Raw genomic sequence first — 25179 nt, forward strand, 5'->3', positions numbered from 1 at the left:
CTTGGGACCTTGTCATATGCTTTCTCCAGGTCTAGGAATGACAGTTGGACACTTTCCTCATCTCTAAATTCTTGTCAGCTATCTGTCTCACTGCAAACATCAGCTCAATTATTGTGCATCCTGATCTGAATCCAAATTGCTCATCTCCCATCTTACTTTCAATAACTCTGCATATTTGTTTAGCAATGACCCTCTCCAGAACTTTCATGATATGTGACACCTCTGTACCACCCACTGGATGTTTCCTTTGTTCTCCACACTGTTATGAATATCCTCAGGGCCATTTCTACCAACTCACCCAGCATCTTTATAATATCTGCTGTAACCTTTTATCTGAACCTGCTTCTTTCATTGGTTTTCTTTTCCTTAGTGCTGTTCTTACTTCTTCTATGTCGGGCTTCTTCTCTTCTCACATCATAGGCTGTGTCTGGGGCAGTATAGCTTTGTTGGGGATTTCTTCATTAACTAGCTGGTGGAAGTACTTCTTCCATTTGCTTTTGATGTCCTGTGGACTGGTGAGCAGGTTGTTGCTGGCATCCCTTATAAAGTGTGTCTATCTTCTTATCTTTCTGACTTTGCTTTTCAGTCTGATATAGTTTCTTTGTGCCATCTACTGACTTACTTTCTAGAAGCTGTTAAAGTGCTTGATCCCCTGTTCTTTGTTATTGCAATTCCTTTCTTAGCTTCTTTGCTAACTAATCAGTATTCCTTCCTAGTCAAGTCCATCTTTTATATCTCCCACTTTTTCCTGCACTCTCTCTTTCTTTTGAAGGCTTTCTGGACTTTTGCATTCTACCATCTGCTTTCCTTATGTACCTTATTTCCATACATGACTCAGCCGCATATATATTCTATAGTCCTCATACATTCTGTTTTGAGGCATTGCCAGTCTTCTTCAACTCCACCTATTTCCTCTTCTCATTGAGGTTCTAGAGCCCTGAGTAATTCCTTGAACTGTTTTCCTTTCTCTCCAGTCAACTTCCAGGTCTTTAGTCTGGTCTCTGTCGACCTTAGAACCTTCTCTGACCACTGATTGCAATTATTGTGGCAACCAATGGTTTATGTTGTGGGCCAACTGTTTCACTGGGGATGACTTTGCCATTGCTGATTTTACCCCTGTGCCTTTTCCATACTAGGAGGAAGTCTAGCTGACTTGCATGTTGGCTACTCTTGTATGTGATCTTTTGACTGTGTCTCTTTCTGAACCTCTTCTTCTTTATTCCTGCTACCTCACCCATGTGGACCCAGGCAGTCCATTATATCCTGTTCTCTATGATGTCCTGATATGTACATTTAAGTCATCCATTATTAAAATCAATTCATGTTGTTTTGTTTTATCTACTATGTCTTGCTACTGCTATCTGACTGCACTCTGTTCCTGACTATCACAACCTTCCAAGGTTGAGATTATGAATACTGCCCTATCAATAGTCTGGAGTCTGACTGCCATGAGTCAAGTCACTCATTCTGATGACATCCTTTACTGTCTTTTGAATCCTGTTACCATTTCTGTCCTGTCCTCCTCCTGAATAGCAGACTCTGGATCCCAAGCCAAATGGCTTTGCTGCACTACCATTTGATCTTATCTGCTGGATACATAGGATGTCCAGCCTCCTCCTTACCATCAAGCCATCCACTTCCAGGCTGTGTTCTGTCAGTGAACCTACAATGAGTGTAGTAATTCTTAGTTCATATTTTGCAGGTTGCTTGGTTTTATGTCCAGTTTTCTCTCCACAGAGCTATCGCAGATAATCCAAGCTGGGCAGCTGGACACCATCCGACCAGTCATTTAGTGACGTATGATTGCTAGGCTTTATGGCAAGCACACACTGGCTGGTAATAGGGGAACATGCACCCCTCCCACCATTAGCTTGGGTCTCTCGGTAGGTTTGAGTAAGCCAAATCCTCAATCCACTTATCACAGACAAATACCCATGCCCATTTGGTGATATTAGTAAATGCAACTGAATCAGCTTCAACCATATTTTATACCACTGAGTGGCTACCTTGCCACAGACACACATTTTGTGATCCGTGTTCTCCTATCATGAGGATACTGTGCACCACAGTATCTGCCCAAAGCAGTTGGTTTATATGACTCTTTCCCCTATGGGGCACCATATAGAGTCTGTGCTGCTGCCCACAGCTCCCATTTTTTGGTGAGTTTGAGATTGAAACACTCTGCATGTTTTTTCAGGTGGGAGAAACCCATATAAACACAGGGAGAACATGCTAACTCCAAATAAGCATTGGTTGGAGGTCAGAGTCAAACCTTGCACCTTGTGCATGGGAGGAGAGGACCTTAACTATTATGCCAACTGGTCTCCTAAAGACCTGAACTCCATACCCTTACCTGTAAGTTATGTGACATACAATGATTTTCTTATTATCTTAACTGCATTTTGTTCAAAGGCCAGATTGCTGTCTATATATGTTCCCAGATTTGTTACTACTGGGTCATGTCTTAGATGGAGTTATGAGATTGGGTTGACAGTTTCCCAAAGGGCATTATAATGATTTTTTTGCATTGCTTTTAGGCCATAGCTTTGGTGTCAGTTATTTGTCTGGGTTAAACCCATTTGCAAGATGTTGGTATTCTGGGGTAATCTATAATAGTTCCCAAATACAGTCATATGCAAACTTGGTGAGCTAGAGGCCTTGAACATTAGTTTTGACCTCCAAGAAGTAGATAGTAAACAGGACTGGGCCCAGCACCAAGTCCTGTTATACTCCACTGGTGACTGATCTCTTGGTGGAGGTGGTCTCACTGATCCTGACTTCTTGCATCCCAAATGTGAGTCAGCCATAAATCCAATGAGTTATGTAAGGCTTCACAACTAGCTCAGAGAGCTTGTCAGTAATGCCTGAGTAGGGTACTGTACTGAATGCCTTAGTCAGGTCAAGATACACTGTATGTATCGCTTTACCTTCATCAGTTGCCTTGGTGACCCTCTAAAACAAGTCTTCCAGCTTAAGTAGACATGACTTTCCCTTAACAATGCCAAACTGGGAAAGGTTCAGTATCTTTAGGTTGCCAGTGTCCTTGTTTATCATTTCCATTATAATTCATTACATGGGTTTGCATATATTAGGCTTGTTAGATTGATGGATCTGCAGTTCCCTGGGTCAGCTGATAGTCTGGAAGCCTCTATGCAGCCATTCACATGCTTATATAGGGACTCTGTGGATAAGTCTGCATAGGTAGCTGTGGTCTTAGGCTTTTGGAGAACCTTGAATTTTGACAAACTGTTATTTAATAGAATATAGTTTGCCTTTGAATAGCTCTTAACTGTTACTGGTTTAGCTGGATTTTCTGGGTTGATTTTTAATTCATATAAGGCAGCTTTGTGATCTGACCTCATTAGTGAGGGTGTGAGATGGAGGAGGTGCAATGCTCTCCCATGTTGGACAGTTCCAGAGTCAATATCTCTGATTCGCTTTTTGGAGTCTGCACTATCTATTTTATTTGGCATTTGTTTACTGAGAAAGTCTAACTGGGTGGGTGTCCATTTTCAATTGAGGCCCAGGGAGAAAAGCTCCAGAGACAATTAGCATATTACATTAGCTTATTCCAATCAATGTTTTCACATACAAGAAAGGATATACAATAATGGATAACACATATTCTTTACATATATTAGATGAAACATATCTGCACATTAATTACAGACATTAGATATTACTAAGGAGACTACGTACATGAGACAAGTGGTCTTTACAATTATATGAATCAGATCGGCTTGATAGGTAAATCGTTTTTATTATAGCGTACTTAGTATACAATATCTTATAGTACAGGGTTGGAAGAGCATGGGGATTACAGGAGAAGAAAGTAAGAGATAGAAATATGTGTGTTTGTTGGTAACGTGTGGGGTATGGGTAGGGAAGAAGCAGAAGAGAGAAGGAAAAGTTAGGGGGTTGTATAGTGATACCAGTGTAAAGTATAGGTAAAACAGGCAGGAAATTATCAGTTGTATAAAATATAATTGCAAGATGGAGGGTAATGCTGTTATAGTTACAAATTAAGGAGCTATTTGATTAACGTAGTGTAGAACATGAGCAGAGCCATGTATTTTTCGATAGTTTTTAAGAGAGTGTGTGAAAGACTTGAGGGATGTGTCTGTCATTATAGGTGTGGGCACAGTGTTCCATATTTTAGCTATGCAGTGAGAATACAGAGAATACTATGCTGATTTAGTTGGTTTATGAACAGTGAGTTGAACTTGGTTATTTGATCACAGGGGCCGTTTAGGGGTGTTTTTGTAGTACAGTGTTTGTGTTAATAAAGGCCAGAAAGCACTGTGCCTGTAAGGTTAAGGTAGTAGAGAGGTAGTTTAAGTCACCCATGAATAGGGTGTTTGGCTGGATGGTGAGTGCCTCTAGTAGAGTTGAGTAAGAGTTGTGAGACTCTAAGGTAATAGATGTTGACCTGTAGCTAGCGAGGGACCTTATCTGTGGTGCCTTGTACATAAATGTTTTAATTCTATTTAACCCAGTTGGAGATGTATTTGTTGCTAGTGTAGATCAAAACTTCTTCACCTTTAGCCCCAGTCTCTGCTGTTGTTCGTTTAAATGTGTGCTAGACACTGTAGCCTTGCACTTCTGGGGTACTTTCTATGGGGTTAAACCAAGTCTTGGTCATCGTATAGATGTCTACATTCTCCAGAAGTGAGGAGGCGTTGATGGGTGTGGAGTTTTTTTATTTAGGCTACATTGGTAGTTTTGTCTTTTTGGCATTGCCTGAAGAGGCTCTAAGAAGAGTGGATAATGTTTCCCAGGGGAAGCAGGTGCAGCCCACCCTTGGCAAAGCAACATGTTCTTTTGTTCATGTCCTCCCACACTGGCAGATATTGGATCCCCCTGGAGTGACATCAGTAGCTAAGCCAGTTATTAAAATCAGTCATTTTATGTTCAGACTGTGCTATCATCCTTGGTAAAGGTAGAATGAAGCTCAATGAGAGGCTCTTACCTACGTGTGACGCATATTCCAAGAGATCCGTTGTGTCTCTTGGAATATAGTCCAGTGAAGTATGTCTCAGGTCATTAACACCCACATGGACTATGATACAATCATACTGGTACCTGGGTGCAGTAACTTGCTGTCGGCAGACTGATGGGAACTTCTTAGTCTTGCAGATCCTGTTGCTTTTTATATTGTTTGATATTGGAGACCTGCTGCAAGGACTCCATCTGCACAATTCTGCCACATTTCATCTTGCTGTGATGACAGTTTTGCATGCAGTAGAGAGACTAATATTGTGCTTGGTAAAAACCTTGAGTACACCCATATTCCTATTTGTTTGAGAGTATGTACAGTTCCTGTGGTACCTGCTTGCACCTTTTTGCCTAGTAAGATGGATTCTTCGAATTTTAATCTTTTATCTTAAGCCTAGGAACAATAAACTCTGTGACTTGTTGTTTCCCTTCAGTCTTCTATTACAGGAATCTTTTTATTCTCTGGGGATTGCACTGATATGCTCCTTACCACAACTCTCGTACGACTGTATACATTGAGGGTACTGGAACTGTGGTTTTAATGAAGCAGAGCTTCTTTGGATTCATGCAGGGCATTGCTCTACCAGTACTGTTAGCTAGTGTCAGCCAATAGTTGTCAGGCATTGTAGAAATGTTTATACAAATCCAGTGAATTCTATAATTTATTTTACCATGGTTCATTAGTTAGTCACCAAATCTAATACTGGTTGTAATCTTCTCCCTGCTTGTGGAGAGAGTCAGTCTCTTAGATTTGATTCTAATTTTCTGGAGTTAGAAGACTGAGACATGGTCAGTGTAGGATGGGATCACTGAACCCTAGTGTATAATGCAGATTTTATCTAATCATTGTGAGTTGGGGATGTTCCATTCTCTAAGGAATGGTGCATCTCTCAATAACTCCAAGGAATTTCCTTTCTTCTTCTACTATCAATTATTGTTTTCTTTCATTGCATGGCACTTTAAAGTCATGTGCATCAGATTCTGATGAGATTCCTGGAAGATTTTATTCTACTGAAACGCAGTACCATTTTTAAGGATTTGTTTTTTTACTCTTATCTTTTTACATTATAGTATATAAGGACCTAGGTAAGGTATAGTTTAGTAAGGAGACAGCATTTAATTGTTAGATATCTTTTCTTCTGGGCATAAAGAATCTGAGATATTTGATTCCTTTGAGAAACATGCATTTTTTCAGGGTTTGTAGGTGTTACAGTTTTGAACTCATGGATTTTGTTTCACTCTCATGGCTTTTTGCTTCACCATACTGGCATAATTCTATTCAGAAAATGTCTGTCTTGTCTGAATTACCCAAGCATGATCAATCACGGAAGGCAGAGAATGTCACTAAAGCTGCCTCACAGGTTTATATTACATTACATGTGCTTATGATACTGCTCTGTTATTTCCTTACATCTTCTACATTAAGTGATATGATTAAAAGGCAGACATAGTCAGGGGACATACTTAGGTAGATGATATGTTTTTTTCAGGATGAGAAATCTGTTTAATGATACAATCATATTGTTAGATGATACCACTCAGTCTCCACTTCGGGATCTTGTAACTACAGATAAGATGAGAGGGGACTTTTATTTAACAGCCCACGTTTGCACTGATGCTGCCAGCTCTAAAAGGCCAGAGGAAGAAGTTTTTTTTTCCCAAAGGAATTATTTAAGATAATGCACTCCTTTATATGGCCAATCCTTTATTCCTCGGTCTTTTATCAATGATCACACTAATTCACCTAGTAAGGGATGTTGCTGTAATTGTTTGGTGCTCCTCTTGCCTTCTCTCTCTACTGATAGAAAGCCTTTGAGTGGCTTCTACTTGACAAGTTTTCTTGGGTCTATTTTATTTATTGTACATGCTCAATGTTTTTGTTTGTTTTTCCTTTTGTGACTTTGGACCATTTCAATATATTTTGAGACACAACCCCCATTTTCCTTTTGAGGTATATGGCTTACAACTGTACCAACTGATTATTACAGCAGAAGGAGTGCAACTACATGAGACATTTAACATAACTCTAAATAATTACATGTATTTCTCTTTGGCCATTTCCTTTGGGTAGGGGTCAGTGCATGGTTTCAACTATGTTGCCCTAATGCTTAGTGTTGGATGGACTCATTCCACAGACTGGCAGACTAATTTGGAATAAAATGGTCATATCTGGAACTCTGCATTTTGCTTTTGTTAACTGTGTAAATTGATAGCCAGTGCATGACTGCAATATGGGTAATGTAGAATGAACAGAGCCATAGCCCAAATGGCAGAAAGCTGTGTGACCACCATTATTTGGCAAGAAATATTGTAGTTGTGGTCACCAAGAGTTAACTTTGTTTTTCTGTCCCCGGATCCATGTAGGAGTTCTGCTGGAGTTTGTCATAACAACACCTTTTAATATTTTTATGTTAATTTGGGGTGCAGCTCTGAAGATCTGTGGATGCTTCTTCTTTTTGCACCCTATACAAGGAAAGTCCTTTCCAGGAAAGAAAGTCCAGCTTGTAGGTCGATAGTAACATTGCAGGGAAAAAGAGGATAAAGACATGCAGAAAATAAAACAAATATCCACAAGTGATTTTTAGACAGAATGGAATTAAGATGAACAGCTATGGTAAGGATGAATGCCTTGCACATTTATACTAATAAAGGCCAAAAAAATAATTTTCTTAACTGAATACATAAGGTGCAAGTATAAATAGATACTAGTCTGGTTCTTCTAGCAATAGCGTTTAAGGAATTCTATGGCATAATATTGCTGATGAGAGGTAGTACTGCAAGAAATGTTCACACAGGAAAAGCACATAAATGTACATATAATTCTGGAAAAAGGCACAAGTTCTTGCCCTCAGAGCTTCATGCAGAAAGGCTTTGTCCTCATAAAAGTATGTCTGTGAGTTTGTGGTGATATGCTAGAACAAAAACATTATGTATTTCCAACTATGATAAGTCAAATAAATTATAATAACCACAGAGAAAAAACAGTGAAAAACAGCTCTACTTTCCACAAGAGTAGATTTTATTATAAAACCTTCAGTCTCTAGCGCCTCGGCTATTACCTTTACAGAGTAAAAATCCTTGTCTTCTAAAACCTCACAATATATATTCCAGACACTTAACATTTCAATAAACCAATTATACAATTAAGTAAAACAGCTCAACGCTGCCATTAAAACAGTTAGTGTATAAATCCTTGCCAATTACACTCCTTATTAAGCCCTTTGGGCTGTAGAGTTTCATATTTCATAATAAGAATAGCTTCTTTTTTCCTCAAAACATATTTCAACAAATCTTCATTATCATACTGATGTTTTATTTGTTCTAAAACTGTAACCTTTATATCTTTTATGTCCCCCCCATGTACCAAATGAAAATGCTCTGCTACTGGACTTGACATTTTTTTTATTTTCACATCCCTTATATGTTCCTTTATTCTCTCTGCAAAACTTCTTTTAGTCTCCCCTATATAATTTTTACCACATAGGCACTTAATTAAATAAATTACACCTCTACTCAAGCAAGAATAAATGCCCATGGTGTTAAAACTTTTATCACCTATTCTTTCTGCCTCCTTTATTGTATATTGGCAGACTGAACATTTTCCACAAGGAAATGTCCCCTTCTCAGTTATAGTGTCTCCTATTTTTGGTGCTGGTCTTCTATACCTTCCTCGTACTAAAAAGTCTTTCAAACTATGTCCCCTTTGATAAGAAACACAAAGCTCCATATCTGACAAGGAGAGCCCAAAGGGCTTAATATGGAGTGTAATTGGCAAGGATTTATACACTGTTTTACTGGCAGCGTTGAGCTGTTTTACTTAATTGTATAATTGGTTTATTGAAATGTTAAGTGTCTGGAATATATATTGTGAGGTTTTAGAAGACAAGGATTTTTACTCTGTAAAGACAATAGCCGAGGCGCTAGAGACTGAAGGTTTTATAATAAAATCTACTCTTGTGGAAAGTAGAGCTGTTTTTCACTGTTTTTTCTCTATGGTTATTATAAAAACATTATGTAGTTTTTTAATGGTTACTTTCGTACAAATATTGCTTCTAATCTTGGTTCTGTTATGCATTTTATATGTTGCATTAACTCATCCAGCAACATTGCGTACCCTTTATAACACCTCTGTTTTATGTGCCACTCTCCTTATGTTTACTTGTGAGTAGTTACAAGAAACTTGTGGGGGAAAAGAAATACAGCACATTGATTTTTTTATGGCAACAGTCACAGCTTTCAGCTATGCCATTGAAACATCATTATAAATGAAGGCTCCTCTCTGGAAACCTTTTGTTGATTATGTGAAGTACAGTACAAGACAATATGGAGGATAAATGCTGTCAGCTTATAAACACCCCTTAATCTTTACTCTGTGATTGGTTCCCTCAGTCATCACTAACATATTAACTGACTCTAGTCAAGTTATGTAATCATACCAGTGTGTTCTTTAGTCAACTCTGGAAAGATGCATCTGTACCTATTTGTTCTTGCCTATTTAACAACTGAACTAGTGACAATACCAAAAAAAAACTTAACCTTGCTCAAAAGCAGATACTGTGTTTGGTTAAGCTATGGCAGCTGCATAGCTGTACTCATATTTGACTTTGAATATACAAGAAATGCAAATCCCTGGCGTTAAGACGTCATGCTTTAAGTACTTGGGACTTGAGCACTTGTAGAATTCCCTCGACAGAGAGAACTGAGTACTCATTCTAGTGCGCAAAAGTGCGATAAATAACTCTTGGCATGAGTTGCAGGAAGACAGTTATTCAGCATGCATGTTTCATACTTTAAAAGGCAAACAAAAATATGTGACTTTGAATATATAATAAGTCTAAGGTTACTGTATCTTAGAGAATTCCTGTCACTCAGTAGTTAACAATCTTGGTGTTCTTATATGAAAGTAGGAGGGATATGGAGCACAACCCCCTGCAAAAGTGGGTACAGGCAACTTTTCCCTCACTTCTAAAAAGCTTTTTATTTCTTTAGTGAGTTATGATGTTGCCTGTTTTATGATTAAATCACAGCTTAGTATTTATACTTTTTAGTGCTAAACACTTCTGCTGTGAACTTTTGTCAAGAAGCCAGTGTAGGTAGTTGCAAACTTCTTCTGGGCACTTAAACTCAGTGCAGATACATGGAAATAAAAAAAAAAAAGACAAATGGCAAACTTTGTTATTAAACCACGATAAAAAAATGTATAAATGAACTAGGCAGGCAGAGTCAAAATAATGCTTTGATATTTAAACCAAGCAATAAAAGCACATATTTTAATTCCTTTTACCTTGTTTCCCAATTTTCTATAAAACTTTTTTGGGCATCAATAAAATTACTTATTTTGTACTTTTCCTTTATATTTATCTGTGTATTTTCTAAGTTTTTCTACCTGTGCTGAGTGCAGTACGGAAGTCTTATTGATAATGCAGGAAAGCACTTACTACATTAACTTTCCATGCCTGATAGCCATATATTTCTTCATTTCTTTTTTACTTATTTATCCTTCAGGCAAAGATTTGTGGCTTTAGATTTTACTGCACATAAAGCATGTAACATAAAGACACAGTTAGTGAAGTTAATCACTATGTTAGACATCTGTTTTTTCATGCTATGATTCTTGGTGATTTAATGTGTTGCAGTGAAACCACAAAAGTCCTTTTATTGGGCTCTTCTTATACTTTAATACTCTGTAGGAGAACACTTGTTGTCTAGTAGGGTTTAACTTTTTTTGTTTTGCTATTATGTAATGGTGTATAATGACTTGACATGCTCAGATAAAACTGATTCAACAGCAGCTATAGAGTGCTAATAAAGTAGTAAACATATTGGTTCATACTTTTTACAGCCTTTATATGGGTGGGTATTTTAACAGCTGCATAGCAATTCTGTACTTGACGTATTGTAGCTTGCTGCTCTTTATATTTCCAGCATTCTACTTCTCAAGATAGACATCACTGCTGTGTATTTGTGTTCCCCCTTTGTAGCAGGGTTTGAACTCCCAAAATTATACTAAAGTGTAAGTAACTCACTTCTAGGCTTTCTTAAATTCTTATGCAGAGCGAGTATGTATTGTTCATTATATTATGAAGTTAATCTCCCAGACAGAATTGTATTCCTTACCTGTTAGCATGTACTGGTAGGCATTGTCTGAGATAGAGAAGATGTGAGGTGGAGCTTCAGAGCGCTTCTTGCCGCGATAGGCAGTGACCACTTCATTGTTATACACAGGGAGCCATTTATAGGGGTTCACTGTCACACAGAATAACCCTGAATAGGTCTAGAAAAATTACAACAAATATAATTTCATATCTAATGTCACATCATTTCTTAATAAAATGTTTAAAAGTAACATGCAGCACTTTGAAATTTATGACCATGATTTATATGATGGACAAAAATATGATAACTTTAGAAAAGGTTAGCGTAAATAAACTGTAGTTTTGAAACAACATGTTGCTTCACTTTTCTAGTCACTGCTATTACCTTCAAACTATGAGTATAACTTATGTTATAGTTTATGATGTCTTGCGGCGACACAGTCATGAAAAAAAAGAACAACAGTTTTGGAAAAATGCAAACATGCAGAGAAGCAGAAATGGACAGAAAACCTGCAATAGTGCACATTGTTTTGGTTTTCCAGTGTCTCCATTGCTTTCACTTAATTTTCTACTTAGTTTTAATACCTGACCTATCCCAATCTACTTTAATCATTGTCTTAAGAATGGGCAGCTGAAAGTTCATTATAGGTTCATACTACCCTTTCAGTCAAGCAATACTTCCTGGTTCTCATTCTGAGTTTCTGCCAAATATTAACTTAACATCAGAACATCCACTGTATTTATTTTTCTTATATGCCTGCCATATGGACATTTTCATTGTACCCTCTCCTCATTCCTTTATCACGTGCATGCAAGTCAAGTTCCATCAGTCACTTTCTGTTTTAAAGAGCACATTCTATGGTCACCTTACACATCATCATTTCCATCAAAGTATTTTTTTTATTAGATGTACATTCTAGCATGGTATATAATGCTATATTAAGTTACCACAAGAGATCTATGCAAGTATGTTATAGTCCACCTTCCTATATAGTTCATGTATCACTTATCTTATCTTATAAACTGTAATGAGTCATTGTACAGAGTGCTTGAAGCTGTCATAGTTGACACTTTCCATCTTCTTTTTTTGTTCGTTTTCATATATTCCAAACAATATGGTTATCGTCAGGTTCTGTATATACCAAGAAACATGCACGCTTGTATTTTTTTTGGTAATGAAGGCCTTTTCTAAGTGAGATTCATATCATTTTACATTGTACAAGTTCTTCAGGCCACTCTAAGACAAACACAGAAACACACCCCCACAGAGGCATGCCTTTCTTATATCTTCCCTACACATCTGATCTTAGACTTTTACAGCATTTGAAAAGATATATATATTTTGCTTTAATCCATTCAGCATTCTACAGTGTCCTAAATTACTTTTCATAATTCATAAATCTCATAACACCATTAGTAATGCATTGCACCACTCAGTGTTAGAGTTGAGGGGCCTACTATAGCTAAGCATTTTGCTAGATGCAGTTTATTGCTACATACTATAAAACCACTGTAGTGTATAGTGTATGTTCTGTATAAATGACTATATCCCAGTTGTTTTTCAAAAAATTTGTTTCTACTTTCTCTAAATAAAATATATATCAGTATCAAGACTAAATGTATTCTCTATCTTATTAAATGTATTTTGCAGCTCAGGTGAGTTATGGCTAAAAAGTGACCATGACCACTTATCTGATTAAGAATCAAATGAGTACGCAAGTTTTCAGCTTGTATTCAAGACCGAGAGCCCTAGGGTCAGTCTTTGTAGACCTGCTACTATTACAGAAGATAGTAAAGTTTATCATAAACATTATAGTGGTTTTAATTATAAATGACTATATCCCAGTTGTTTCTCAAAAAATTCCTCAAGACTGAAGGATATGAAACAAATTACTGTATAACATGAAGAATCTACTTTTCTGCATGTTTTGCCACATTTTTCTAACTCACTGTTCCAGAGGTTACTTTGTTGTGCTGGAGATAGTCATTCTTTTATCTCTGTTATTACACCTAATTTTATCTGTAGGTAGAATATGTTTCTGAGATACTCACATAGATCATCCAGGCTGCATAACGCTCTTTGAGGTTATACAGCACAGCAGGTTCATGTAAAAAAGTTAACATAGCCATGTCTTCAATCATATCAAACTTTGGTGGGTTCTGAGGATGTACTTCAGATTCTTTGACAGTTACTGTCTGCAAAGCAAAAAATAAATTATAATGGCCTAAAATGGAATAAATTCAATTAACGCAAGCAAATAAAGGTTTAATGTAAACTGACACTCCAATATTCTAACTTCTTATAAATCAGTATCCCTGTATAAAGATTTATATCAACCATGCCTCACTTCTCTGAAGAAGCAGTGTGCATCTTGGGAATGACATTTTATCATACCCTGTGATTACCAAGCTAAAGCAACTACAAGCACTGAATGAACATCTGCTCAGCTGTGAGTACTGTACTTGTCATATGCAAAACGTTTCATAACCTAGAAGCATCAGGAAGTGATGTGGATCAAAATCTATGTGTAAACTTCATTGATAATATTTAGGTTCACATTCACATGTCATCCAGTAAGTTGAATTAAGTTAAAATAGTTTAATATTACATTGTAAAAGGAAAATGTAAGTATTGGAAGACACAGAGGATTATGATTGGGTGGTCAGTCATAACCCATTTGGTTATGTTGTTGACAAATGTTTTCATAAAATTCACCACAAGATTATGATTATTATGATTGGAGATTTAATTTCTTCCCACTTTTGGCATCTAATCAGTACAGCTTATGTATGACATAGACTGGGTCACCGGTCATAACCAGTTTATTGTTGTATTCAAACTGAATCCATGTCTAGACTACTTTAACAAATAGTTATGATTGTAGACCTAGTAATTTTTCTCAAGGAGTTTTAATTGCACCAATATAATACTAGTTAAAAAAGAGGAGTGCAAAGTACCTGACAGCTTTAAAACCTGTCAGACACCAACAGTAGTCATAATAAAAGTACGCAGCTACTCAATGAAAAACTTTAAAAGCTATCATACACTTTATTCTACCACATTTTTTTTTTCAGTTGAGTGGCAGTGTGAAGTGGATGACAGCTTTCAAAGCTGTCAGAGGGTTTTTCTTATACAGTTCTGTGGTGGTGGTTGTTTGGCAGTAAACGGCTTGATCATATGTTTCCAATGTACTTACAGTAGTTCATTTTAACATGCTTACTATAGCTAGGTTCATATGTTAGTACTTGCCCCTCCTGAAAAAATGTAGATTTTTTGTTGTTTTGTGTCATCTGACTTTTGGGAAAGTTGATCATAAGGTCTTGACAGTAAGAATTTCGACTTTCTGAAATAGATCCAATGTGGGACCTGCACTGCAAGTTTTGGAATGTTGTTGCTATAGTCTCAGGGAATATGATCCTGTTTTTTTTCTTTAAATTAAATGTGATTCATGCATGTGGCATACTATTGGCCCAGCTATGTAAGTTACTTCACTCCAGTCACATTATTGCTGAAATATACCTTCTGGATTAGATTTGTCTTTATCCTTCTGAGTATGCATTCAGCAACTTAGGCAACTAGATATACAGATAGCTGTATGCTCAGGAACTGCTTTGCAGCATTTGTTTTGTAATATGCCCACTTGCAGTTTAATGGAATTATTATGCTTTTTTCAGTTGGAAACTTCTTCACTGATTTATTTTCTGCTGTTACAGGGTTTTAGTGTAATTGTTCAAGAACTTCTATCTTTGTGATAAAGTGTTCAAGTCTTATGAAAATCTTTATGTCATTCCTTGTGATACTTGAAATTGAATTCCACATTCCACTTGCACTGCGTGTCCTGCAAACATCCAGTTGCATTTTGATATACATAACAGCATGTAGCCATGGGAAAATATGGAGACCTTACCAAGAGTAAGCAATAATTATTAATATATAATTCCCTAATGCTCACTAGGAAGGATGTTTGTGATTACTAAACACATTTTCAGTTGAGTAGTTGGAAGTTTATTCAAGGAGATGGGCTTAACAGTGTAACAGAGTAGGTAGAATATTTAAGTAATAAGGGAAATTCCCCCTTTGGTCATTAGGAAGACAAAATTATTTTTAATACCTGATAGGAGAAGCATCCTTGCTACTTTGGTATTTCAGTCACTGCATTTCTACAGTGGATGCACAATCACTAAAGACACCAAAGTAATTGATTTTCTCGGTGAACACTAATGATTTCCACTGCTGCTGTAATGAGTTACTATTTACAAATGTTCTGACCATCCTATGGATAAAACAAACATTTCATGAAGTGGTTGAGGTGGTCTCAGCCCTTCCAGGTTGCATCAGGGCCCATAACGTTAGGAGCAGTGGGAACAGAAAGCAGAAGATGGTCCACCGGAAAGTATGCAGATGAGGAGGGACGCCTAATTAAGAAAATGTAAGTCATCTATTTAAATTTTAACTTTGGAACTACATATTGTAATTCACTTGGCTGGAGGCAATCCATCATTTGTAATTAATTTAGCTGGAGACAATCTTTCATTTTCTTCTCCTCCCAGATTTAAAAAAACTAAATGCAATGCTTTAAGTGCACTTAAGAATGGAAATTGCATATTTTTCCATACAATCAAAATCTAGATTTCTTTACACTAATAGAAGTATGTGACATAAGCTGATGTATTGTGTGTGTGTGTGTGTGTGTGTGTGTGTGTGTGTGTGTGTGTGTGTGTGTGTGTGTGTGTGTGTGTGTGTGTGTGTGTTACTGTGGAAATGTATGTCAGTGTCATACAGTGGTTCAACTTCTTGGAAACCATTTGATGTTTGTATTCAATGCAAACAGTCCAAACCCCTCAGTGGTATGATTATATTTTTCTTGTTATTCACACAGTATTTTTTCTCAGTATAACGTAATATTTATAAGTTGTCAAATACAGTTTATTAAACCTGTCCTCACCTTTCCACCTGAAGTCTCTACAGTGACTTTATCACCTTCGCGACTAATAACCTTGGCTTTTACAAACTCCTCCTGGGTATCTGAAACAAATACTTCTTTCTTCATGTCGAAAGGACGGGTCTGTGCCTCCAGTCTTTGCAACTCTGACTTGCGTAGGTAAGGAGCAGCAGGTCCAAACTCAGCCATTTGTGCATCAGACATGTCTGTAGCTAGAGAGAGTCAAACATCTGTAGTCACATAATCATTTTTAAATTGTATTGCTGTTAACACAGAAGAAAGTTATGGATTACTATAAAAGTATAAAAACAACATATTTTAACATATAACAAAAAAACCCTAGATGTCTGTATGCTTGTGTAAGTATAGTATTTGGAGAAAATTTTCTGCTGAATTATGTCACACTACAACATTTCCTGTGTGTGTGTGTGTGTGTGTGTGTGTGTATGTCTGCCAAACACTTGTGCCACTAGCCATGGTTCTCACATAAAACAGTGAAATCATGGTGGAGACTAATCAAAGGTAACCATTACAGGGGTCTTACATCTATGAATTCCTGATAAAAGTCCGATGGCTTAGTGACAAAGTCACAGTACCATCAGAATCACTCAATTGTGAACCACAATTAAGATTAAATTTAATTAAAACAGAAACAAGGGCTTTTTTTCCCTTGGACACTATGGTCTGCAGTGATTTACCACAATTGCCCCCTTGTTCCCACAGAATTGGGGAGCTGAACTTTCCACACACCCCTGCTACTTATCTATATCAATTATGTGATTGCAGAAATATAGGGTGAAGAAAAATCCCTGAGATCACACAGTTTTGATCTTCAGAGTAAAAAATCCCCATAATCTCACATTAAAAACTGAAGTCTTGCGGGTCTGTGACCAGTGTAACAATTTTAAGCCCAGAACTCTGTATTCTCCCTATACTTTCTGTCTTGATTACCCACTAGTGCCTAAGAGGTGGGTAATCAATAGGCATATCATGGGACTGTCACATATTTTCATAAATAATGACGGGTAGAAAAGGCTCTGCTCCCCTCCCTACACCTTAGAAGCAGATGCTTCCTGTTATATCCTCCAGTGCCAATCAGGTAACAACAATATTCAAGTTCCAAATGGCAGGTTCCATCCCTCTCACTCACACCTGAAGTAAGAGGGAATTGCTGCATTTTAATATCTCTCCTCCGTTCGTTTCAAGACCCAGACCACTGTTCAAGTCATCTGAACCTTATTCTTAGGAGGGTGGCCTAATAGTTAAGGTGTTTGCTTAGTACTAAACTATGAACTATGAACTATGAACTATGAAACCAAGGAGCCAACTCAACCTGCTTTTAATTCATTGTATTTTGGTCACTGAATAAGGCTGCTTATTTTTTAACTTTGTATATTACACAAAAAAAATGCAACAAGATAACAGCTTTACTTTTTTGTATTATAGACTTATGATTAACACACACAGGACCACTCTGCATTCTTTCTGGCTTGTATGAGCATGGCAGACTCCGGAACTTAACATGACCTTGAGTCAGAGGGATTTATGAAGACAAAACATCACATGTTAATGAAGGGTAGTCCTTTCCATTCTCCCGTTTAGTGCAGTGTAATGTTTGTTGCACCCCTCTTCTCACTTCCATTGAGATTAGTATGACCATTATGCTGAATTGTGGTACAGCATGCATGACCTCTGTGTACCTGAGTCATTCTTTCTTTTTTTTTTACCCCAGTCATTCTTGACTATGTTTATAGCATGTGTGACCTCTGTCTACCCGAGTCATTCTTGACTATGTTTTTTATGCAGCTAATTTAATCACATTCTACATGATGCCAGTCTAGCTTGTCTTACATTTCCAGGGTAAAACTGAATAGAACTGTGCAGGCCTGATTAAGTCAGAGCAATCAGATCTGAGTATGAAAAATAGAGGGTGGCAACAGTAGGGCATTAAGCCTACAAATCTCTCTGCCAGGTCACAAAAGGAGACATCAGGGCAATGTAGCCTGAAACAGAGGCAGCACAAAGGAGCATTTCACACCATACTTTTATGATGCACAACTCCACCCTTCACTACATCTCATTATGAGTAGGACTTAATGGGTACCTATTTAAATTGCAAAGAACAGAACTGTGATCATTAGTAAAGCAAAACTGAAATTGCAAATTCAGGAATATGTATTAAAACTGAGGCTGCTATATCTTAAAGTATCTCTCCTACACTGAAGTACTATAATCCCTGAGGTGGGAGGGGTATGTGGTATTAAATCCCATTCAAACATTTTAAGGACAATAATTCTGATCTCCAGAGTAGCAAAACTGAAAATACAAATTGAGGAAAGCCTGATGATGCTGTACCTCAGAATATTCCACATAATGACCATCACTTGAACACATCTGACACTAAGTGCTGCATGCCATTAAGTATTGAATGACACATAAAATGCCATTCTGTATGTTTTTTTCCTTTAAATGTCCATGGTTACAACTACTACTTGACCGTTGTTATTGTAAGGGGCATAGAAAGTGAGACTGGGTACCCTTTCCTATGAATACCCATTTTAACAATTGACACAAGTCATCTCCTATTGTTGGGTGCACAGGCTATAGTGTTGTGTACAAACGCCTTTAAATGCCCCTTTCAACAAATCTTATATGTTATTTGTTAATGTTGTGTGGTGCTACTATCAGCTGGTAATGATACACGAACAACAGGGTTGTTCAGTGGTTAAGTTCTTTGCCTAACAGCTCTAGGGTTTGGGGTTCAGCCCTCATTTCTGTCCACTGTATATTTAAGTTTGCATGTTCTCCTTGCTTATGTCTGGGATTTCTGTGGTTACACTGCTATCTTCCCATCTCCCAAAAACATGCTGGCTGGTTGGCTAATATAAAATTTTGATATATGTTGCAGTTTTCCTTTGCCCTTTTGGCAAACATCATGACTGAAATGTGCCATGATGACCAGTTCACTTACTTGGTCAATAAACATTACATTAAAAAAGAAACTACCCAAAAACTATAAATGAAAAGCAAACAAAAGGTGGAGTACAACGTAATCTAAATAACAGCAGAAATGGACAATTAACCATAAAGTAGAGTAAAAGTTAATCACACAAAGTAATAAACAGCTGGAAAAACTAAACTATTGGATAAAAATGTTATAAGTGTAACTACTGTCAGTTTTATATATAGGAGTAGATGCAGTAGACATTAATGGTGTCAAAATCAAAATTAACGGCAGCTATTCACACAAATCTAAATTTGTTGTGTATTTAATTATGTGCAATTGTTGTAACTCATTTTATGTGGGACATACCACTAGAGCGCTACATAAAAGATTGTATGAACACAAATATGCCATTTCAGTGGGGGATGAAACTAATGCATTGAGCAAGCACTACAAAACAAGCAAATGTAAAGTGGATTTTAAATGTATAGTTATTGAACAGATAGAGGAGTATTTGAATGTTTAATAGCAGAAAATGAACTTGACTGGAGAGAATATGTTTGGCAGGTGAAGCTCATTGCATGTTATCTCCCAGGTTTGAATGACAAAGAAAATTTTAAAGAGTACCTGAAAAGAAAAGGGTTAAAGTATTAATTAATTAACTTCCCATGTGACTTTCTAAGTTGTTTTAAATATTGTGAACGTTTGTGGTTTAATTCAGTCTGAAGAAGTCTTGTGAAACAAGGCAAAAGTGCTTACTGAATTTATTTTGGAATAAAGTATTTTGCTGGTTTTTTGAAGCCATGTTTATCTGATAAGAGTAAAAGTTAAATTTTATTCTGTATAACAGAAATAGTGTAAGACCATAAAACGTCTAAATACATGAAAGCACATATACAATTTTTATTATATGGAATAAACTTTAACTCTTACTCTGGCCTATGGTCAATTGTCTACATTAAAAAAATAATAAAATGAATTAACTATTGTAGGGCAGATAGACCATGTGCACCTGTTTCTGAATAACCATGTTAAAAAAAAAAAAAAATAACACATCATCACTCATTATACAGTGCACAGACTGCAATGTCATGTACCCATTCTTTGAATGCTTCTAAAACAAATGCAAAACACTATTGTTTTTCGTTGGGTGTGCATGGATGCCTCTAACAACAAATGGTAGCAGCATGACTAAGTCGCAGGTCATACAAGATGCTCCTCCCAGTGCTTTCCACCCTTAGTTCCTTCTTTTTGTGCTGAGAAGCTGTACGTCACACTAAGCTCCTGCTCATTTCATCATATACTGCGAGTGATTGTCGATATAAATACTTTTTTTGTTATTTTTCAAGGTTTTATCATGCTGTCTTCCATTATGAATATGTAGGGACCAAGGATTAGACAGTTTTATTTATGTAATGAGGGATTGCATGTGATATCTCATGTGTACACTCTCTTTTAATACAAATAAAACTGATATCTAATCTCTGGACTTTACATATTCCATTTATCTGATGTGTTTCTACAGGGGATACCATTTTCTTAGGTGTTTTACTTCTTCTAAGCAAAAAAAAAAATTTGGAAGATATCATGTGCAAAATATGGACATTTTATCATATTATTGTCTATTTTTCTGAAAAATACAGGATAAAAGTAGCAATACATTTGTACAAATTTAAATGCTGATGACCAGATTTTTGTGCTAGCTGTACCCAGCTAGCATTTTGTTTTAGATTTTTTTCACATTTGCTTGCTTAGAGTTTGGAAAAATGACCTTTAAGTCATTTGCTGGTTATAAAAGAAATAATTTGTATACACGACTCAACTCCTTTTACAGAGATTCGCTGCTTAAAGATTTTTACACTAACAGTACCCCATTACATTGTCTTTTAAAGTTGTTCACTTTTATTAAACATGAAAGCATATCTATTTTTCATTGTCATTTTTCCTACACATAGAAGGTGTCTGTCTGGAAAAAAGTCAGTTTGTGAATTTTCATGCATATATTTCCTCTCAAAAGAAATATGCTAAGAATTGTTGCATAATAAGAAAGGGGAAATAAAAGATGTATTAAAAATATACAGTTTTGTTTGTTGAAAAAGGGTGGGACGGTTGAATATATTTAAATGTATATATATATATATATATATATATATATATATATATATATATATATATATATATATATATATATATATGTTTATTGTTTTTTTTTAATGCTGTATGTGCATTTGTAATATTAAAGCTTTAAATAAAACACCTTTACTCTTTTTGAAAATGCAATAAATGCCACGGGATTGTCAACACCCAACTGAGCTTCCAGAAGATAGAACCTCAAATTAAGATCTCATCTGAAGATCATTACACTTAGTAGTGCACTGCAGTGTCAGCACTGGAAAACAAATCCAAACAATTGGTGTGGGAGCAGAACTCAAGACATCCGGATCTCCTAGCATCAAAGATGAGTGTGCTACCTGATGAGCTACAGACATTGCATTTCACTTAATATACTCTAGAATGAAAAAAAAAAAAGAAAACAGAATTTTCCTATGGCACAGGTGCAGAACTTTTACAATCAACCTGCTGAATCCAATTTGTTCTCTAAGCCTGGGTTTTGTCAGCAGAAATTTCTTTGGAAGAATGATAATGCTGTACCACTATAAAGAATATTGATATTTATTTTTATGTCAGGGTATTTACCCTGGGTTCTGACTGGTATAGATTAACCCATTCTTACTCCCTTGTCATTATAGAGTTCAACCCTCATTGACTAATCCCTTATTAATCACCACAAAACTGGGAACCTCTGCTCCAGTTGGTATGCTTTAGAGGAATGCAAAGCAGTTTTTACAGACAGGAAACTGAAGAGACACCTCTTTCTCCTTAGCTGGCAGCAAAGTATACTAGCGTTATCAAAACCATGTGATTCAAGATTACTACCATAGTCATACAAACACGAAGAAGGTGGAAGATTTCGCAAAGAAAGGAATCACTGCTGGCTATGCTTAGAAATTGCACTGAGAGTGATTTCCTATGGAAAACAGTGATACAAGTTTGACTTTGCCGAACCATGCTCAGCAGGTTGGTTTCTCACAGAGTCTACCCTGAATGAGTAATAGAGCAGAAGAATTTGACTAATGTGTATTTTCCAAATTAGGGGAGAGGTGTGTGCATTTCTTATACTGAAAACAAACATGCTTTTTAAATAATTTTTTTTAATTATATTAATCCCATTCAAGGATGACTGTTTAATCTAAAACATCATTCAGATTTGTGTGCATGACACTATTAACCTAAACCTACCAGGAAGTGAACTAATTCATTGCAGACTCATTTCCGCCATGACCTAGATCATAAGATCAAAGGCAAATGCAATACCTGTCTGTTTGCCTGTCTGGCTGTCCATCTGTCTATCTTATATGCATTGCTAGATATAGAAATACAGCTAATAAAGAAACATACAGTTATATAATGCTATGTAGATACATATACATATAGTTTCCAGTAGCCAGCCACAGGATTGTTGGGCCTTAAGTAGGTATTTTCTTTAGTGAGAGACCGTTTGATGTTTAAGTTTCATGACCTATAATCATCCCAAAATTTGTGAAAAAATGGTGCCTCCCCCACAGAGTGTAATACTGTAGGAGTCAGCAGGTTTGCCCTTTCTTAAGACAACTACTGATGTGTGTATCTAGGTGTGCATGTTTGTACGTCCATGTGTGTCTGTATAAGCTTACCTTAAGTGGATGATTAACAAAATCTGAAAACTCTCAGGATAGCCGAGGCTGGATTGCGGCGCTGGTAGCTGCAGAGACACAAAGAAAATTGATAACATTGCAATATGCAGTTGTTCTGTTTTGATTCCTAATCCTTATTTTATTCAGCATTCTGTTTTATACATCATCCTTAGGCACTGACATTTGAAACTGATTTTCCTGTAGTCCATTTTGCTTAACGTTCGACTGTATGAAGGTATTGTTTTTGTGCATTGAACATTTTGCAGACTTTTCAGTTCTTGCAAATAGTTTTCACTTATCACCATCAACTAATTAAAACAGAAAGTTACTCCTTTTTCATGACAGGCTTTTTTATTTGTTCTGTTTTAAACTATGCTTGTTGATAATCATTTTCACCTTAATTATCTTTCCAAAGGCAGCCATTCAGGCAGTTATCACAGGGTCACTGGTATGTATGCCTGCCTATTTCCCATAACTCTCAATCTCTTAGTGAGAAAAAATATGGACAAAGCTAAAAGTAATGGAGGGTGAACAAAGGCCTAAAAAAGGAACAATTTGCTACCATAACAGGTTTTACTTTAGTGTGCTTTTTCTGAAGGATGTGAAATTTGAAACGCAAATGCCTGCCATTATTTAGTGACTTTAATACACCATGATTTGCCAGAAAACCATACATTTTATGAGGACAGACCAAAAAAGAAACCAAAAAAAATATCAAGCAAAAATTTAATTTTTGGACAGTTGAGAGGTATGCTGTTCCCTGTTACTCTACAGCATCCTGCCATGTCATTTCCCACAATGCAGGCCCACTGACAAGTTCCCATCTGCATGCGCACTTAATTGTTGGCTACATTTAATTATACGTGATGATCATGTGTTGTGGCCCTTCATGCTTCTTTACTTAAGTAGCTCTCATCTGCCTAATAGCATTGCTACTGTTGACTGGGCTGCCTCTCTCCTCCCTTGGATGGGTTAAGTGACCTCTCACTCACACCCACCCCTCTTGACTGGCTTCACCAGAACCTTATATCACTATTCAGCTCTGGGTCAACTAAGCCATAGTGTGGGTTTTGTCCCTATTTATACAGACATGCAACTGCACTGTAGTCTTTACAGTCTGTTTTTTATTTTCATATAGTGGCATGACCAGTACTACTGTATGGTACAGAAACCTGGACAGTAAAGGCAGAACAGTTGAAGAAGCTAGATGGGATGGAAATGAAGTGCCTGAAGAGGGTGATAGGATGCACACTGTGGAACAGATAAAAGAAATGAGGACATAAGAGCAGAAGCCAAAGTAGCTTCAATTGCAGAAAAGGTCAAGAGAACAGATTACGGTGGTTTGGACACATGCAGAAAAGCAGAAGACAATCTGGTGAAGAAGATTTGGGACAGACAGGAAGAAGGTAAGAGGAAACAAGGACATCCAGCAAAGATGTGGATGGATTGTGTAAAAGAAGATCTGTGACAGTCAGGCATGAGTGTTGAAGAAGACAGGAGTGTGGCACTGAATCGAGAGAGAGATGGCGACAGTTAACACAATTCCTTGACCCCATGTAGAAAATGGGGAAAAAGGGGGCTGTTGATGATGATGATGATGAAGATTTTATTTTCATCCTCTTACAGTATCCTCCCATGCAGTTCTTTACTTTCAGTTAAACTATTTCCTCAGGAACAGATGAAATGAGCTCAATCAAATAGCAAGATCATTTTCCTTTTATAGAAATCTGTCTTTAAAGAGTCTCCTGCAGGTCATCTCCCTTTTAGATGCATCTTTTCCACAGTTTTACATTACTAATCACTCAGTGCCCACTCTCTGTGATGTTAAAATCTAGCTGGATTCTAATCTTCCCTAAAGAATGTTGCTAATGACACTGTGTTGTTGACAGAAGCCAAGCCGATCAATCTTGCCGTCCTGCATTTCACCCCAGGCCAGGTCCTAAGATGTAGTTGTTTGTTAGGGCTACTCATTGTTGCCCTCAGAGATATGATCTTCCGCAGTGGACCTTCTTGTGAGGCCACAAACTGGTCAGTCACAACAGATCATGTGCTGTTAACTGAAATGGCTGTTTACAATTAATAATGTGATTTACCCATCCTCATTAATTTATGAACAACTATTGGTAGCTCGTACCTTCCAGGTCCTTTACCTAGAATTTAGAATTAAGTTTAGAAAAGTGCTCACCTTGCCCTTTTTTCATTCAATGCAGCCAGTCATATGACTTTGTACCAAAGTTTATACATTAACCAATTCTGTTTCAAACCTGCTGTTACCTTGCGTATATTATTTCAGTGGCAGGAAGCCCTGGCTTTTCGATTGGTGCTCTACTGTGTTCTTCTATAGTTTTAGTGCTGTCATGTGTATACATAACACATTGGACTACCTTTTGAAGAAGCTAAATTCATGAAATCTTCCTTCTAGCCATGACAGTCCATCAGTTCCTGTGCTGTTAACATTTTTCAGATAT

General features: G+C 36.9%; 2 protein-coding genes across 2 annotated transcripts in view; one reads left to right on the plus strand and one right to left on the minus strand.

Moving 5' to 3' along the window:
• The window catches only part of LOC122790335 (zinc finger protein 239-like), a 1358627-nt gene that overhangs the window by 522705 nt on the left and 810743 nt on the right, over window positions 1-25179 (plus strand). The gene's annotated exons all lie outside the window — the stretch shown is intronic.
• LOC122790334 (myosin-6-like) overlaps window positions 1-25179 on the minus strand; it is a 353888-nt gene that overhangs the window by 297722 nt on the left and 30987 nt on the right. The window contains 4 exon segments of the mRNA XM_044057853.1: window positions 11113-11269; window positions 13143-13286; window positions 16037-16245; window positions 22712-22779. Of these exon segments, the coding sequence (XP_043913788.1) occupies window positions 11113-11269; window positions 13143-13286; window positions 16037-16237 (502 nt within the window). The 5' untranslated portion in view covers window positions 16238-16245; window positions 22712-22779.

The sequence above is a fragment of the Protopterus annectens genome, chromosome 16.part0, assembly GCF_019279795.1.
Source record: "Protopterus annectens isolate FY-2018-M chromosome 16.part0, PAN1.0, whole genome shotgun sequence".
NCBI lineage: Eukaryota > Metazoa > Chordata > Ceratodontiformes > Protopteridae > Protopterus > Protopterus annectens.